The sequence below is a fragment of the Cynara cardunculus genome, assembly GCF_001531365.2.
Source record: "Cynara cardunculus var. scolymus isolate 2C chromosome LG 9, CcrdV1, whole genome shotgun sequence".
Classification (NCBI taxonomy): Eukaryota; Viridiplantae; Streptophyta; class Magnoliopsida; order Asterales; family Asteraceae; genus Cynara; species Cynara cardunculus.
In genome coordinates, this window is record NC_037536.1 from 12,417,061 (window position 1) to 12,434,578 (window position 17,518).

The 17,518-nt window shown below is 31.2% G+C and overlaps 1 protein-coding gene across 1 annotated transcript; it reads left to right on the top strand.

The window, feature by feature from the left end:
- Positions 1-8,550: 8,550 nt before the first annotated feature.
- On the top strand, positions 8,551-9,317 carry LOC112518621 (auxin-induced protein 15A-like). Its single transcript, XM_025126387.1, has one exon. It carries the CDS (start codon positions 8,669-8,671, stop codon positions 9,065-9,067), a length of 399 nt encoding a protein of 132 aa, XP_024982155.1. The 5' UTR covers positions 8,551-8,668; the 3' UTR covers positions 9,068-9,317.
- Positions 9,318-17,518: the final 8,201 nt, after the last annotated feature.

Here is a 17,518-nt window from a genome sequence, read left to right on the forward strand (position 1 = left end):
AAAAAATATTATATGAAACAATTTCACAAGATTAAACAATTTAATGAAAAAATTTCATAAGATTAAACAATGAAATCGACAGATGAAGGTGGTTTGCACGATTTACACAAATGAGGGCGGTTTTCATATGATCACTCCTCTATATATATATATATATATATATATATATATATATATATGAACAATCAAATGAAAACCACCAAATTTGTACAAATTGTACAAACCACCCTCATACGTCAATTTCACTGTTTAATCTTATGAAATTTTTTTCATGAAATTGTTTAATCTTGTGAAATTGTTTCATATAATACTTTTTTTAATGAATTTGTTTCATATATGGTTATGAAATTTTAATGAAACTGTTTCATGTATTTCTCTAAAATTAAAATAATAAAGATGATAATATACATGATTAACACCCTCCACAMTAAAATGGTTAATCAACCCCTCATAATTACAAAAAAAATGAACAAAATAAAATATTATGATTGGTTGAATGTGGTTTTAACGGTTTATACAAATTGGGTGGTTTTACTTGAACGCTCATCTCTCTCTCTCTCTCTCTATATATATATATATATAGAGAGAGAGAGAGAGAGAGAGAGAGAGATTGAGATTGTAAAGATAAATGATTCATGTGTGAATCATTAGTAAACCAGGAAAAATCAGCTTGAAGATGTATATGTGAACTCACAATTAGTTACCTATTCCTTTACCAATTATTCACATATGAAGATGCATATACGAATCTATGTTTTCTTTTATCAATGATTCACATATAAATCATTACTTTGTATGTTTTCAACCTTTTTGTCTTTCTTATTTGAACATCCTTGTATATGTGTTGAACATACGCATTGAAAGTATGCATATTTTGATGAAAGTTATATAGTTTATATTTATCAACGAATACAAAACGTATAAAGTAATCGTATGATATTCAGATGGTTATCTGTTAGTCTTTCACAAATTGATGGTAGATATCTGCATTAACCAAAAGAATGAAAGGTCCATGAAGTCAAAAAAATAGCTTTTGGAACACAACTCGATATCTGAAGTGGTTGAAGGAGAATGAAGTGACGGTTACTTTGAGCCCACGACAACGCCTCTTTCTTTCTAATATAAGGCGATTTCATGTCCTACAGTTAGAGCATGTGGACCAACAATTTGCTTTTGTTTGTCAAATTGTGTTTCGTACTAATTCCAACATTTTTTAGTGTTTCAGGTTAAGCAATCAATTTTGTCCATTTTAAATTGCTCAGATTCGTCATCGTTCATAAGAAAAAACATCAGGTAAAACCTGCTAGAAAAAAATTTAGTTCGTTTATAAAAAGTCGATAACATCAATGTATCTATTGGAAACTGTTGACTTTAAAAACAGTTTGTATCAGGAAAAAGTGCATGTCGAAAACCCCACAAAATTGTCGAAAATATAAATTTATTAATGCTACATATTATTATTTAATGATAAAAAAATGAATAATACGTTGTACTATGTTTATCCAACACACACCTACAACATGTTTACCATAAAAAAATTATCGTAAAATAACTGATTTGTCAATTATTATTATTACAGATAGTTTAAGATTCAATAATAAATATGTTATTACATAAATACAAGTAATAAATAACTGAATTCAGTTTTTAAATATAGATTTTGGAATCAGTCATTGCTCTAAAAAGTATCAGCAAATATATAATACTTATTTAGCAGAAGTAATTGAGATTCAAATCCATGCCAAATTGCTCATCCAACCGACCAATCGAAAAGATCAAAATCAATGGTGGATATCCAAAACCTAACATGCAACACGCATCATGCACATCTAACTTCACATGGCATAAAAGCTTATTTGCTATAAGCCAACTTATCTGATATAGTTTAACCATTATTTCTTAAAAAGAAAAAGCCTGTTAAATATAAAACTAGAAGATATTCGTGCAATACAGCAAGATACATATTAAGATAATGTTTTTATTTTTGAATAAAAATAAATTTGAAGACATCATAGAATTTTTAAAAAATGTATTGATATTAATATTAAATTAACCATTTAAAAATTCTTGTTTTTTATTATAATTTAATTTAGGTCAAATAGTGAAGTAATTTTTTTTTGGGCTTAAGAATAAATATTTTATAAAAATAATGATTATGTTAGAACTCGATAATTATCTTAATTATATTTTAGATTTTTTTTATTAAAATGAGATTTTTATCCTCTATTTGATTATGTTTATCCGCAGTAAGTTACACGAATTCGAACATGGAGTTTTAATAAGTTGTAATTATGCATAATTTAATTGTAATCTTAAATTTTAAGTAATATGCATTAATATACAGTACTTCATGCATAAAAAAATGATTTTTAAGAGTTTCTGTCAAATGCTTTATAATACTAGAAGAATACTCGTGCAATGCACCGAGATACATCTTAATTTTAATGTTCTATTTTATATTTTGTCTCTGTCGATATTACAATACGATTTTATGTGTATTTAAAAAAAATATTTTTGAATAAAATATAAATTTGAATTAAATATATATCAATGTTAATATCAAACCAACTATTAAAAATTTCTCATTTTTATGTAATTTCTTTAATTATAATTTAATATAAGTTTAATAATAAAATAATGGGACATAGATGGTATCAGAGCCATGTTTTTGTATTTCTATATCGTTTCAAACTCTGTTTTAACTCTGTCCTTTTTGATTCATATGAATCTGAATCTTTTCCGTTCTGGCGGAGATGATACTGTTCATAACAGTATGACAGAGGAATACGATGTTCCTCAAAATCTTGATGGACTAGATCATTGGACTATTCCAAGAGTTGAGCCTAAACTCATTTATAAAATAGGCACTTTCGAAAAACTTGGTTTAAAACATATTGTTAAAACCACGGAATCCTCAATTCCTCTTCATAAAGATGAAATGATGATTCGTCTTCTTAACAAAAGGGATATTATGCCTTATATGAAAACCCATAAGTTTTTACATATTGGTCTTGTGCAAATTGCCTTTAAACCTCTCACTCTTGAAGGATTACCAGAAAGCTTTCTTGCAGCTCTTAGAGATGGAAGAAATCTAAATTGGCAACAATCCTTAATTGGAATGATCCAATCAAGTCTGGCTCATGGTCCAGTCTATTGGGAGAAATAGTAATTATAATTTAATATAAGTTTAATAATAAAATAATTTATTTTTGATTTAATAATATAACATTTTATAAAGATAATAATTAAATATTCTGTTAGAACTCAATGATTATTCTAATTATATTTTAGATTTTTTATATTCAAAATTAGATGTTTATCATGTATTTGGTTATGTTTATCTGCAGTTAGTTACATGAATTCAAATATGGAGCTATAATAAGCTGTACTTACGCACAATCTACCTGTAATATTGAGTTTTAAGTAACATACATTAATAAACAATATTTCATGCATAAAAAATGGTTTTTAAGAATTTTTGTCAAATAATTTATAATATAGTATAGATAAGTAAAAGATAAGTAATTGATTTTAACAATAAATTTGAAAATGTTATAAAAATAGTTGCATCCGTCGGTTTTGTTGGTGGAAGAATCTTTCAATCAGGCACGTTATGGTTAGTTGGGGAAGGGGGACCTCCATATTCATACATTCAAATCAATAATAATCTTCCCCTGTTTTCAACCTTCTTTATTTTAATTTCTGTTTAATAAAATAATTCAAATATTTAATAAATTTAAATAGTTGTGTTTTTTTTAATAATCATATATATAGTTATTTGCTTATTTTTTTTAATGGAACTGTTTTATTTTCGTTTTCTTATGTTATCTAAAAAAAATAAAACTGGACATGTCATATTAAAATCTGACATGCCCATTGAATCGTGATAGCTATTTATCAAACATCTTACGAGATTGTACTTTTTTCGATGTAGTTATCTGGATATTTTTTTTGTATGTTAATAATAAACTAGAAGAGTACTCGTACAATGCAACGAGACACATCTTGATTTTAATATTTTATTTTATTATTTGTCTTTGTTGATGTTATAATACGATTTTATATGTTTTTAAGAAAGGAATAATGATTTTATTTTTAAATAAAATATAAATTTGAAAAAAATATATATATTAATGTTAATATCAAATCAACTATTTAAAAGTTCACATTTTTTATGTAATTTATTTAATTTGTTTTTTTATTATAATTTAATTTAAGTTTAATAATGAAACAATTTATTTTTGATTTAATAATTTAACATTTTATAAAGATAATAATTAAGTATTATGTTAGAAGATTATCCTAATTGTATTTTAGATTTTTTTATATTTAAAATGAGATGTTTATTATGTATTTGATTATGTTTATCTGCAGTTAGTTATACGAATTCAGATATGGAGCTTTAATAAGTTGTACTTACGCACAATATACTTGCAATCTTGAGTTTTAAGTAATATGCATTAATAAACACTACTTTACGCATAAAAAAATAGGTTTTAAGAGTTTTTGTAAAATGCTTTATAATATAGTATAGATTTTAATTTTTAAAACTTTGCATAAATAATGTAGTTAGTATTATATATTGTTGCAATAATTGCGATGAGATTGACAAAATCATGGATATATCGTCATATATATATATATATAATAAATATAAAGTAATACATATATCAAACATGTGCAAATTTATTAGAAAACATTATTGCATTTTTAGATATTAAATGAAAACTAGAAGTTTACTTTTCGAAAATAATATTAGGGTTATTACTGAAGAGGAGGGATCATGGGAGAAGCTAAACAATTTATGAGAAGCAGGAAATTTTAGTATTATATATGATTACACTTCTTCGAGTGTGTTTAATCATATATGATTGATCGTCTATGTGTTGTTAATACAACATGTGTTTAATCATGTATGATTATGTGTATGTATCATGCGTGTAATCATATATGATATTGAAACTTATTGTCATTTTGCAAATTGTTTAACTTCTTATTTGAACCTGACCCTACTATTCATACTCCCTTCACTCGCTTGTCGTCTCACTCACATACCTCCTATATGAGGGGGTATGAATAGAATTCACGTAATATTATTGTTTGTTAATTATTGTTAGAGTAAATTACGTATTTGGTCATTGAATTTTGATGTTTTGAACAACTAGAGTTCCTATATTATGTTTATTTATGATATGGTCCTAGTGGTATTCAATTTGTTACGACCATGATCCATCAAACTAATATTGTTTAAAAAATCATGTCAAACTAAAGGGCACTTTAGTCTTTTTACCCGTTAATTTAAAAACAACTAGATACATGGTTGACATGTGTCCCTCCTCTCACTCAACCCTCGTACTTTACCTCCATGACCTGAACCCAGAAGGCCAAAACCACCACCAACGTTATTTTCCTGATAAATATCTGCCTTCTCGTACCTTCTCTAATGACCTGAAACCGACACCTAAAGAACCCTTACACTCAAAATTAGATGGAAAATCAAAATCACATCCAACCTATAATGAATTGACAATACCACCACATTTACACATATGACACAACTCAGAGTTAGATACAAAATCATAAACACATGAAGAGAAAAAACATGTTGTTTTGGATGATGCTCGATATCAAGATCGAGGTTGAACCTATGTCGATGCCCAGTTGTGACCCCTGTTCTCGTCTTCCTCTTTGTTTTCCCCCCACCAAATCACAACACAATACACACCTCTAGTTTCATCTTCCCTTCACGACATACACACCTCCATTTAGGGGATTATTTAGGTTCTTATGATTTTGACGTGGTTACAATGAAAGAAGGGGTACAGTGAAGTGGGAATAAGGTGTCAAAGATGGTGTTATGGAAGGGAGGTTAGAGACATAGGCCACGAGAACAATTATAGGCGGCGATCATGTAGAGCATTGATGCGGGAGTTTGGTGTTGATGTAGTATGTGTGTGTGTATTTACATGTATCAGTTTGATACATTATATGAATTTTTTATTGTTTCTAAAAATAAAACGAGAGAAATATAGGAAAAGACCAAAATGTCTTCATTTAGCCCTTACATAACAACCAAACATTAACAGTGTTAGTTAGAGGGACCATGGATGTAACAAATGAAATACTATCAGAATAATATATATTATAAACGTAGTATGATAACACTAGTAATAAAGAAACATCCAAACACAAGGGTCAAATCCATAATTAAGGGGTCGTTTACCAAACAATACTCACTAAGTGTTTATCGAATCACTTACCTTAACTTATTAACATGACAAGAACCGAAAATCTTACACTGTAAGAGCAATGACAAGAACCGAGAATTCTGCCCGATGAGTAAGGGTGCGGCTATTACCTGATTAACTCTTACTGAGTAAATTGTTGTATATTATGTCATTTTCATGGACTAGAATCTTACTCAGTGAAATGAGATTGTTGATTCTTATCTAAATGTTTACCAGATAAGCATTTAATAAATAATCCATAAGTCTTATTGCTATTACAAATAAATGAACAACTTGTGTCGTACTTTTAGCAGAAGATTTACAAGTTTTAATCAATAAAACATTTATATAAATATTTAAAGATTAAATGTTGAAACTTATAGGTTGGATGATGTAACATTTATAATGCCACCAACCATTAATAATCATTTACACCCATACCAACCACACTTACTCTATCTGTTTTGGTATTTTTTTTGAATGAGAAAAAAAAAATATTATTACCAAAGTACTTTTGACCTATCGGTATCGTAGTTTTTGGCTTCCTAAGAAATCAGATGTTTAAAGTGTATAAATATTATATACTTTAAAAAAATTCTATTCATTTTATTTTATATAACCATTTCAGTTTATTAATAAAAAATATTATTAAAATTGTTTTATAATAAATGCATTTTAATATGCTTATATTAACCTAAAAGATAAATAAAATAAGAAATTAAATATTATACGTTATTTTATTTGGGTAGTTTTAAACACGTACGGTTGAATCAAAATCGAGAAACTAAGGTGGCGTTTGTTTTTTAAGAGGTGCTTAAGTCTGAAGTCTAAATTCACTTCTGAATTTTAAGAGGTGGTGCTGAAGTCTGAAATCTTAATCAGTCAGACTGTTTGTTTTTACGTCTGAAATCTGAATCATTGAAATCTAGGCTTTCTTTGCAAGCATTAGAAGCTCTAAAAGCAATTAAGAGGTTTTAAGTGAAAATGTTACCTCTAAATAATTCAGACATAATCAGAGCTTTTAAGCTCTTAATTGAAGAAAAAAAAAACAAACACACTTAATACCCTAAGGTCTGACCGATTCAGACATAAGAGGGTATTAAGTGCTTCTTAGGTAAAAACAAACAGGGCCTAAATGAGATAAGATTAATTTCAAATTTGGATTTTGGTCTAATTACATCTGATGTTACTAATCGAAACTTTGAAAACAACATTAATGTGAACACCCTTGTATTTTCATCAATAATTTAGCGGTTCTATGATTGAAAGATTAACTCTTAAGTTTATTCAGCAAATTACTTCATAAACAAGCAAGCGATACGTTTTTTAATATGATAACATTCCGAGTCTTTTAAAAAACATGTTGTATTAAAGAAATAAGTATTTTTTTTAGATGGATAGAAGGGTTAAATATGATAAATGTATTGTATATTAACCTGAATATCCAATCCGTTATGCAAGCCGACTAATCCCAAGGTGACCACCTGCTTTGCAGATAGCTCAGAGTCACCGCATTTGAACCTCCGTAGCCACAAGGGGAATTTTGTTTCTCTTTAAATTTAAACCTAGATTTTATATTATTTGTATGTGTGAAAGGATTGTGATTAATCTTGAGCTACATTGATGTTTAGCAATTTGGCCTTACCTTTTCAAGTATTTGAATGGCTACTCATTTGTTAATATTCTATTGATTGGATTTTTTCTTTTAATAATTTTTTTTATCTTTAACTCATAATAAAATTTTACATTATACAACTAAGAGATTGTTTGGCAATTGCTGAATGGTTTGGTGCAAAATGATTAAGTGGTCATAATGATTAAGAGGCTCTCAAGATATAATGCAAAATAAAATATAATTGTTTGGTAATTGTGTACAATGAAATCAGGGCTCTTAATGGTTAAGGGAGTTCCATGATACAAAATCATTCAGAAGATTTTTGAACCATTAAGAGGCAGACTTTTCTTTTGCCAAACAAGATTCACCTCTTAATAATTCAGAGACTGTATCTTAATACCCTCTAAATAATTTTGTACCATGAGTCTCCCTTAATCATTCAGAGCCCTAATTTCTTCGTAAACAATTACCAAACAATTATATTTCATTTTTCACTATATCATTATAGCCTCTTAATCATTATGACCACTTAATCATTTTGCACAAAACCATAATAATAATAATAATAATGCTATTGTTGTATTATTATAATTAAACAAATCCAAACCATCCAAGCAAGTCAAAGGAGATATAAGATGGAAGAGATTCCATGACACAAGAATACCAACACAATCATAAGGCTCACAAGTCCCTTTTTATAAAGTCAATAAGTTGACCATCTTTGAGACATTCCCCTTCCCATCTTGCCCTACACTACATATTCCCCCCTTCTTCCCCAATATCATGATTCATAAACCTCTCTCTGTCACTTCCTCCCAAGACCACCATGTTGGGAAAGATGGGTTCGGTCAAGAAGCTCGCAAAGAAGGTTAAAGTCAAGGTCAATAGCGGCACCGAGTCGTCGTCGTCGTACCACGAATACTTACTCCGGGATCAAGACGAAGCGTGTTCGTCACCGTCTTCTTCCCCATCTTGCACAACCCCAACCGGGTTTCTCGCGCTTTACGTAGGGGAGGAGAGACGGAGGTTCGTGGTTCCCACGGGTTACTTGTCGCACCCGCTCTTCAAGATGTTGTTAGACAAGGCTTCGGACGAGTTCGGGTTCGAACAGAAACATGGATTGGTGGTTCCATGCAGCGTTGCGGTCTTCCAACAAGTGGTAAGTGCCGTGGAATGCTGCAATGGAAAATTCGATCTCAGTCATTTGGTTCAGGAGTTCATTTAGTGTAAATAAGTGTGTTGCGCAAAGAGAGAAGTTGCGTTTTTGGCAACTCCCTTTTAGGGTTTAAGGATCTTTATCAATATAATCCTTTTGGTATCAATTGGGTTATAATCCTTCATGTACTTGGCACATTTAGTTTTGGAAGATGTGTAGGTGCACCTAGTTTTGTTACGAAAAAAACGTTTCTTGACGATATTTTTACGTTTTTCTTGAATCAAACACGTGTACGTGAAGTAACGGTGGTTGGTTTAGATGACACCCTTTTCGGGTTATTTCAAAAAAAGGTGTAAGTAACTCGAAAGGGTGAAAACTTAGGTAGTACGACTCTTAACAAACTTCAAAAAGTTTATCCGATTCAAATTTGTATTTTTCTTGATGCCAATCTAAGGAGGAACACGGAAGTTCAAATGCGGTGACTCTAGGCTATCTGCAAAGTAGATGGTTACCTCTAGGATTAATTGGCTCGTATAACGGGTCGGATATCCAGATTAATAATAATAATAAAAGTTTGCATCTTGCTAGTAAGTTGGTTTACCTACTCCCATTTTCTTGATTATTGGGTGTCAAACTACATTCATTTACATTGATTGATTGCACAAGTGGGGTGTCTTTATCTCTTAAATATTTTTCAAGAGCCCATAATTAGTTGGCTCATCATGTGCCCTTTTTGTTTTCTTTGTTTACTTTTCTATCAAATTTACAATGTATATTGCATAATCTACAACTTACTATTTATAACAGTATAATACTGCTTTAAAAAAACCTGTTTTTCGTTTCATACTTGAGAGGTTTGAAATTTGAAATATGGCATCCATATATCACTTGAAAATCGACTAGACAACAACTAGATATAAATTTCGAACATAGAATTTCCAAAATTATCAGTGAAAGTTCTAACAATTCAGGTAAATTCTGTTGGATGATACTTAGAATATATATTGCTTACAAGATACTCTTGATATGGCGTGGATCAAGGTTTTTGAGGATATCTTTGCTTATAGCTTACCCAATGAGAAGGTATTACGTCACAATCACAATCACAATCACATTCGTTTTCACCAAAAGAAACTTTTTTTGTTCACCGATATCATATCTTTCAAAGTTAAAAATGTCATAGAATTTGGAATTTTTTTGAACTAAGGGGCCATTTACCAAATTGCTTACCCGGTAAGCGTTTACCGAAAGGAGTCAACACTATGATTTATTTTGATGCATAAGATTCCAGTACATCAAAACATATCGAATGCAACAATTTAATGGGTAAGCGTTTACTTGGGTAAGAGTTGTCGTCCTCACTTACCGGGTAAAACTCTCCATCATTTTCATTGCTCTTACCTGGTAAGATTTTTGACCCTTCTCATATTCATCCAATGAGAAAATTTATCCGGTAAACACTTATCAAGTAAGTGTTTAGTAAACGGCCCCTAAAACTAATTAGGTCAATTTTAGTATCATGTTAACCTTACTAAACTTCTAACCAAATCCACCAAACCTTGACCTCCATATTTTATTTGGTGATTAAACCTAAGTTGTATTTTATTATTAAGAGGTTTAATGGGTAAGATTATAAATAACTATGGGACCGTTTACTAAACACTTATTTGGCAAGTGATTAGCGGATAAATTTTCTTATCAGATTAACATGAGAAGGGTCAAGAATCTTACCAGGTAAAAGCAATGAGAATGATGAATAGTCTTACCCGGTAAGTGAGAATGACGACTCTTACCCAGGTAAGCGCTTACCCAGTAAATTATTGCATTCAATATGTTTTGATGTACTAAAATCTTGCGCATCAAAATAAATCATAGTGTTGACTCATGTCGGTAAGCGCTTACCGGGTAAGCAATTGGGTAAATGGCCCTATATTAAAATAGATCAAAATGATTTAAATATACTAAAGAGTTTACAATTTCTTTAAATTGTTTGTTCAAAAATACTAATGAAACAAAAGATAGGGAAAAATGTTGATGAACAATGCAAACAAAGCAACCCAATTTGGCATGGTGTACAAAAACCCGAATAACTCGATCGATCCAACATAAAGCTACTTCATATCTAATCGGGTTGTAAAATATTTAAGCAGTAAGGGATTGTTTACCGAATGCTTACCAGATGTCACTTGACTTACAGGTGAGCATAATAAATACCTAGAATCTTATCTAGTAAGTGAGGATGAATATTCTTACGGGATAAAAACGCTTACCAATGACTCATTTTGAATCTTTGATGGCTGAGAATGTTATTTGATAAGGTAAGTGGGGATGATGCTCTTTAAATATCGATAAACGCTTACCCGGTAAGCGTTTGGTAAACAACCCATAAGTATTTGATTGGAATTGGGTTTGGATCATTTCAACTCAACCCGATGAATCCGACACCCTTCTATTCCTTTGATTTAATATTTTAAGTTTCTTATTAATATGTACATTAGACCAATATTAAACCATCACCCTCTTTATGTGCATGTACTTTAAATCTCTTATCCATCTTTATTTAACTCATTTAAACATATGTTCAGTAAATGTGGATATATATATATATATATATATATATATATAGAGAGAGAGAGAGAGAGATTTGAGATCATGTGAGACCAAAGGTTTTTCTTGAGACCCGTAAGACCAATTCTCAACCCTTGGATTATATATACAATTTGAGCATTCATATACGCCACGCGACTTCTCAATAATCACAAAATTGTCACTGTACAACTTTAGACCAGTAGGTCATTAGCTTATAAAGTTGATCAATGAACATAAATTGGTCTTACGGGTCTTACGAAAAAACTTTAATCTCACGTTAACCCAACCCTATATATATATACACACACACACGCACATTAAGAAAAACAGTTGAATGTGATATATTTAAGAAATATGGATAAATTATACCAATTGATTGATGATGAATAAAAGTTTTATAAGTAGAGAAAACACTCATATTAAAGGTGATAAAAATATGATAATATTTTGATTTACCAACCAATCCAACCCGTGTTGACCCCAACTATTTAACATGCCTTGACAATTGGTCGTTTGATTGAAAATATTTATTAAATATATGTTTTGACATGTCCAATCTATCACCAATAATTTTGAGACAAATTTTTAAGGAAATTGGTCCATCAATTGAACCGAAACAAAAATAGGGTTTCACCGTGGATTTCATACTACAAATGTTATAAATTTGAATCGTACAATTATGTCTAATACAGTATATTAGAATATCACAGTAAAAAAAATTAAAAATTTACACATTTAATACATAATTGGTTAAGTTTTTTCAAAAAATGATACTTAATGAAAATAAAATTACTCCAAGAAGGAATAAAATCTCATTGTGGCCACGGAGGTTTAAATGCGGTGACTCCAGGTTATCTGCAAAACAGGTGATCGTCCTGAGATTAATCGACTTGCATAGCAGGTTGGATACCCAGATTAATAAATAAAATTACACTGCAAAACATTTAAAATATGATGATATGAATATCAAATCAATAATATTAAATGAAACCACTTGTTTTTGTTTTGGGTTGTAAAATGCTTATTATTTTAGTACAAAATAAAGTGGTGATGATGTAGTCTTTGTCCATGGTTCTGGTAGCTCCCAATATGACTTCACAATAAACTAACATGAAGGGATGATTCCTTTTATGTGGTTCCTACCATGTAATAAGTACTATAATACATATATGTATATGTACATGTATAGTTGGGTTTATGTGAGATCAAGGGTTTTTCGTGAGACCTGTAAGACCAATTTATGTTCATTGATCAACTTTATAAGCTAATTATCTAATGGTCTAAAGTTGCACAGTGGTAATTTTGTGATTATTGAGAAGTCTCGTGACATTTATAAATGTTCAGATTGTCAGATTGTAGATCTAATCAAAGGGTTGAGCATTGGTCTTACGAGTCTCACGAGAATAGGGGGATATGAACAACTTTTTAAGCTCGGAAAAAAACTTGGTTTCCTATATTCAAGCTACTAGAGAAAAAAATTAGGTTGGTCCAACCAGTGTTTAGTCCAAGCCTCCAAAATGATCACATCTAGTTAAATTTCATAGTTTGTATAAATTGGGTGGCTTGCATTTGATCGCTCCTCCTACACACACATAAGGTGTTAAAAAAATCGTTGGACCACTCAAACCGGTCAAACCAAGTCAAATCGGACATTTTTTTGCGGTTTTGATGATCTGGTCCGGTCTGAAAAATAGTTAAACCGCTCGGTCCTGCCCAATTTACGGTTTAAACTTTTTTTATAAATGGTTTGGACCAAACTGACCGTCAAAAATATACATGTACAAATTATATTTAGTTTACATGTTGTAGACTATACTTTTATGCTATAATTATAGAAATTCGTTTTAGATGTGAAATTTTTATTTTTCACTTCTCAATTATCCGCATTCCGTAGATCGACAAAATTATGAAATCCGTCAAAAATCAATATTTAAAATTCTTAACCGTTTCCCTACTTGTTCAACGTTTATCTAAAATTCCAACTATTGTTAGTGGTTTGTTTATTTTTTATTATTATTTTGGAGATAGATGTTTATTTTATAATTCAATATAATGTATTTTTAACAATGTGATATTGTAGAAATTTAATTTTTGAGATAGATTAAGTTTTAAGTTTAAACCCCATGTTAGGCCCAAACTGTTTAAACCGGTCAGACTATACTTTCTTTTTGTGATCCTATTTGACTGGTCTGGTCACTTACTACCAAACTGTTCGGTTAGGAAAATGTTCTTGAACCGTCATTGCAGTTTAAGGGATTAAACCGTTCAAACCGGACTGTGAATACCCCTACTTTGAACCATGTAAGAACTAGCTGAAAATTGTGTGAATGATACCTACATAAACCATAACTAAACATAACATTTTACCTGACAATTTGACCTTGCATAATGTCAAGTGAAACATTAAATTGGAATGCTTAAAATCAACCCGCGAAAGGCCGACTTAATCGGGATGTTACCTTTGAACTAGCATATGCTAAAAGAGTAATGGGGCGTTTGGTTCATATAATGGAATTCGATGGAATTGAAATTCATCAAATAATTTTGACTTTAAGGGAATTGAATGGAATTTGGCTGATATGTGTTGAGAATTTAACACATAAAGCACTTGTTTTACGTCTTATTAGGTAGAATAATTTATTTTCATTCCCACTTTGAGTCATTTTTATTTATTTCTTTATACATTTGTTATTATGAAGCTAAATATTGTGGTTGACTTGTTGGTACTCTTGGATGAAGCTAATATATAATTTTTGTGAAAACAGCAGGATGCTACAACATTGGTGCAACGTCAATTTGATTCATACGTAGCTTTTTGGAGGGCTTAATGGTCAAGACGCTGATTTTTTGACTAATGGAAGACAGCTGTAGAAGCTGACTTTTTGATTTAAAATCTGATGTTTAGACTTTGGTTAGACCATTGTACTTGTTAGTTACTCTTTTGTTGCCATGTAACTAAACTTTTGGAAGCTTAGCCTCCAAATCTTTTAGTGACCCATTTTTTGTATAAAATGAAGGCTTGGGGTGCCTTCATCTATCATCCATTAATCCATCTTTCATCCATTGTATCCCATTCTCTCCATCAAAAACATTAGCTAGTATTGTAAACTATCTCCAATGATGGTTTTTATTAATCTTTTGAGTTCTTCATCTTTTTCATCATTTATATTCTCGTCTTTTATTTTTACGTTCTTTTACGATTATTGTCATTTACATTCCGTTATTTATTTTCTCGCAATTTACATTCCCGCCATTCATTTTCTCGTCATTTACATTTTCATCATTTATTTTCTCGTTATTTACTTTACCCAATTTACGTTTATGTCTTTATTTTCCGTCATTTATTTTTTACTTTCCGTTATGAGTAGCTAAACTTTTATAGCTGGGTGTGAGACGGAAATGTGAGATTTTCAAACCAAACGAAAGTAGCTAAGTGTTTTCGTAAACGACGTTCCATTGTTTCATTCGAGTTTTTACAAAACCAAGCACACTTCTTGATGGGTTGATCACTTGAAAGTGTTAAAGTGCGATGAACTTAGAGATAAGTCATTAATAAGCACGTCAATTTGGATGACATAAGAGGTAGACTTGAGAAAGTTGCCGACAAGGAGACTTGTCATTTATGTTTTTCAAAACATAACTCCCGACGGGTTGGTCACTATTCAGAAGTGTCAAAGTGTGATAGATTTAGAGATGAACTATCAAGAACACGCCAACTCGAATGATATGGGAATCGACTCAAAAGAGTGATTTTTAACAAATAGATTTGTTTATCCATATATTTTGAAAGCACCATCGTGTCACTATCCCCGGTCCGGACACCACATAGAGATATGAGTGGAAAGCTATAAGATAGTGCAATGGTGAAGTCCGAGAGGAATGCCTTCAAAATAGATGGTGGAACTTAGTTTTGAAACACTGCTTGCTGTAGCATTCCTATAGCATTGGCTGCTGGAATTTGTGTTTGGGTCTCACCTTAAGTCTTACACCCTTGTTTCTTTTATATATTATGTATTCTGTTTGAATTCACCTTATATCAAACAAAAGTCTTCAAAATCGTCATCTGAAATCATCTCTTTTATTGGACTCTAATCTAACTTTGACTACAATCTCTGTGGATGATAATTCGATACTTGTACCACTTTATTACTTGGAAAAACGACGTTGGCCCGTATTGCATACTTGCTTTGTGGCCCAATTTCATTAGTCTAAAGGTGTGAGATATAACCGACCATTGACCATGGCTTGTGATTGCGCTTGGTTGCATGGAATTGGAATGAAATTATTTACGGGTTGTAATTTTTTTGTTTGGTTCACGGAATTTAACTTTGGAATCGTAATTAAATATCAACAAATGACCTTTTATGATTTTTGAATAACGGAATTGGACTAGTGATATCAATACCTAGTTATCTTGAATCGATTCCTTGATTTCATGTGTTGTCTATCGCTCTCGTATAGATGGAGAAATTACGAGAGAGAGAGAGAGAGAGAGTGTGTATCAGATGGAGATCGAACCATAAATCAATTATATGAGATGGTAGACGCAACGTTGAATGAATTTGGATTAGATAAGGAATTTGTCGGAAAGGAATTGAAATCCAAGGGTATTGTCGTGGAATTTAAAATATGTGAGTGAAAAAATTTATTGGAATTGAAAGGATTCCATCAAATTTATTCCATGAAGCAAACATTGTATTTGGAATTTGGTCAAAGGATTTGGCCATTACAATTCCTTTCAATTCCGTTCAAATCAATGAACCAAACAGCCCCTAAGTGTCTTATCAACCGACATACAAGTCTGACACTAACTAAATCCCATAAGTTGCAAGAAGGTAGCGTCTGATATGTGACAAGCTCGTAACTTGGTCTTCGCGACTAGATGGGGACATCATGTCGTGTATGCACCTAAAGACACTACCCTTCAAACACAATGAACCATAAACTCGACAACCCTCAACTTGAACTCATTTTTGTTGATCTTTAGATGATAAGATGATAAAAATCAACGTCATTTTATCGAAATTTCAAAGAAAAAATCTAAAAAAACCCAACATGCATTCTAATTTTGAGTGATTAAGGGGCTGTTTACTAAACTCTTACTCGGTAAGTACTTATTAGGCAATTTTCCTTACCGGATGAACATGGCAATGAGCAAGAATCTTACCCGGTAAGAGCGATGATAAGAACGTAGAGTCTTACCCGGTAAGTGAGGGTGATGACTCTTACCCGAGTAAACGCTTACCAGGTAAATTGTTGCATAAGATATGCTTTGATGTACCACAATTTTGTCCGATAAAATAAATTATAGTCTGTTCTATTAAGAGGCAGACTCTAAATCATTAAGAGGTGAATCTTGTTTGGCAAAAAAAAGTCTATCTTTTAATGGTTCTAAAACATTTTGAATGATTTGTATCTTGGGTCTCCATTAACCATTAAGCGTGCTAATTTCATCGTAAACAATTACCAAACAATTATATTTTATTTTGTACTATATAATACGAGCCTTTTAATCATTCTAAACCGAACCATTCAGCAACTACCAAACAGTCACTAACATAACAGTTAGAATTTTTTCTCAAATCTCTGATTTATAAATAAACAAATAAATACCCACAAGTAAAAAGAGTGAAAGGCTAGAAAAACCCGGTCGGAGGGCAATTTGGTCAAGCCAGTGCCTTGATCCAGATCTTGGCAGTATATATACCGTCGGATCGAACTCCATCGACCACCAACCGTCAGATCAAACGTTGGAGAGCGGCCCTCAAAATTTCAAAAACTCCGATCCATCCCGCTGCTTCTCATTTCGTTTTGAGGAGAGAACACAACGTTCGATCCAAGCAAACACATAACACAAAGACGCCAGATAATCTCCCCATCTATCACACACACACACACACACACACACACACGCATTCTCTGTGTGCAAAA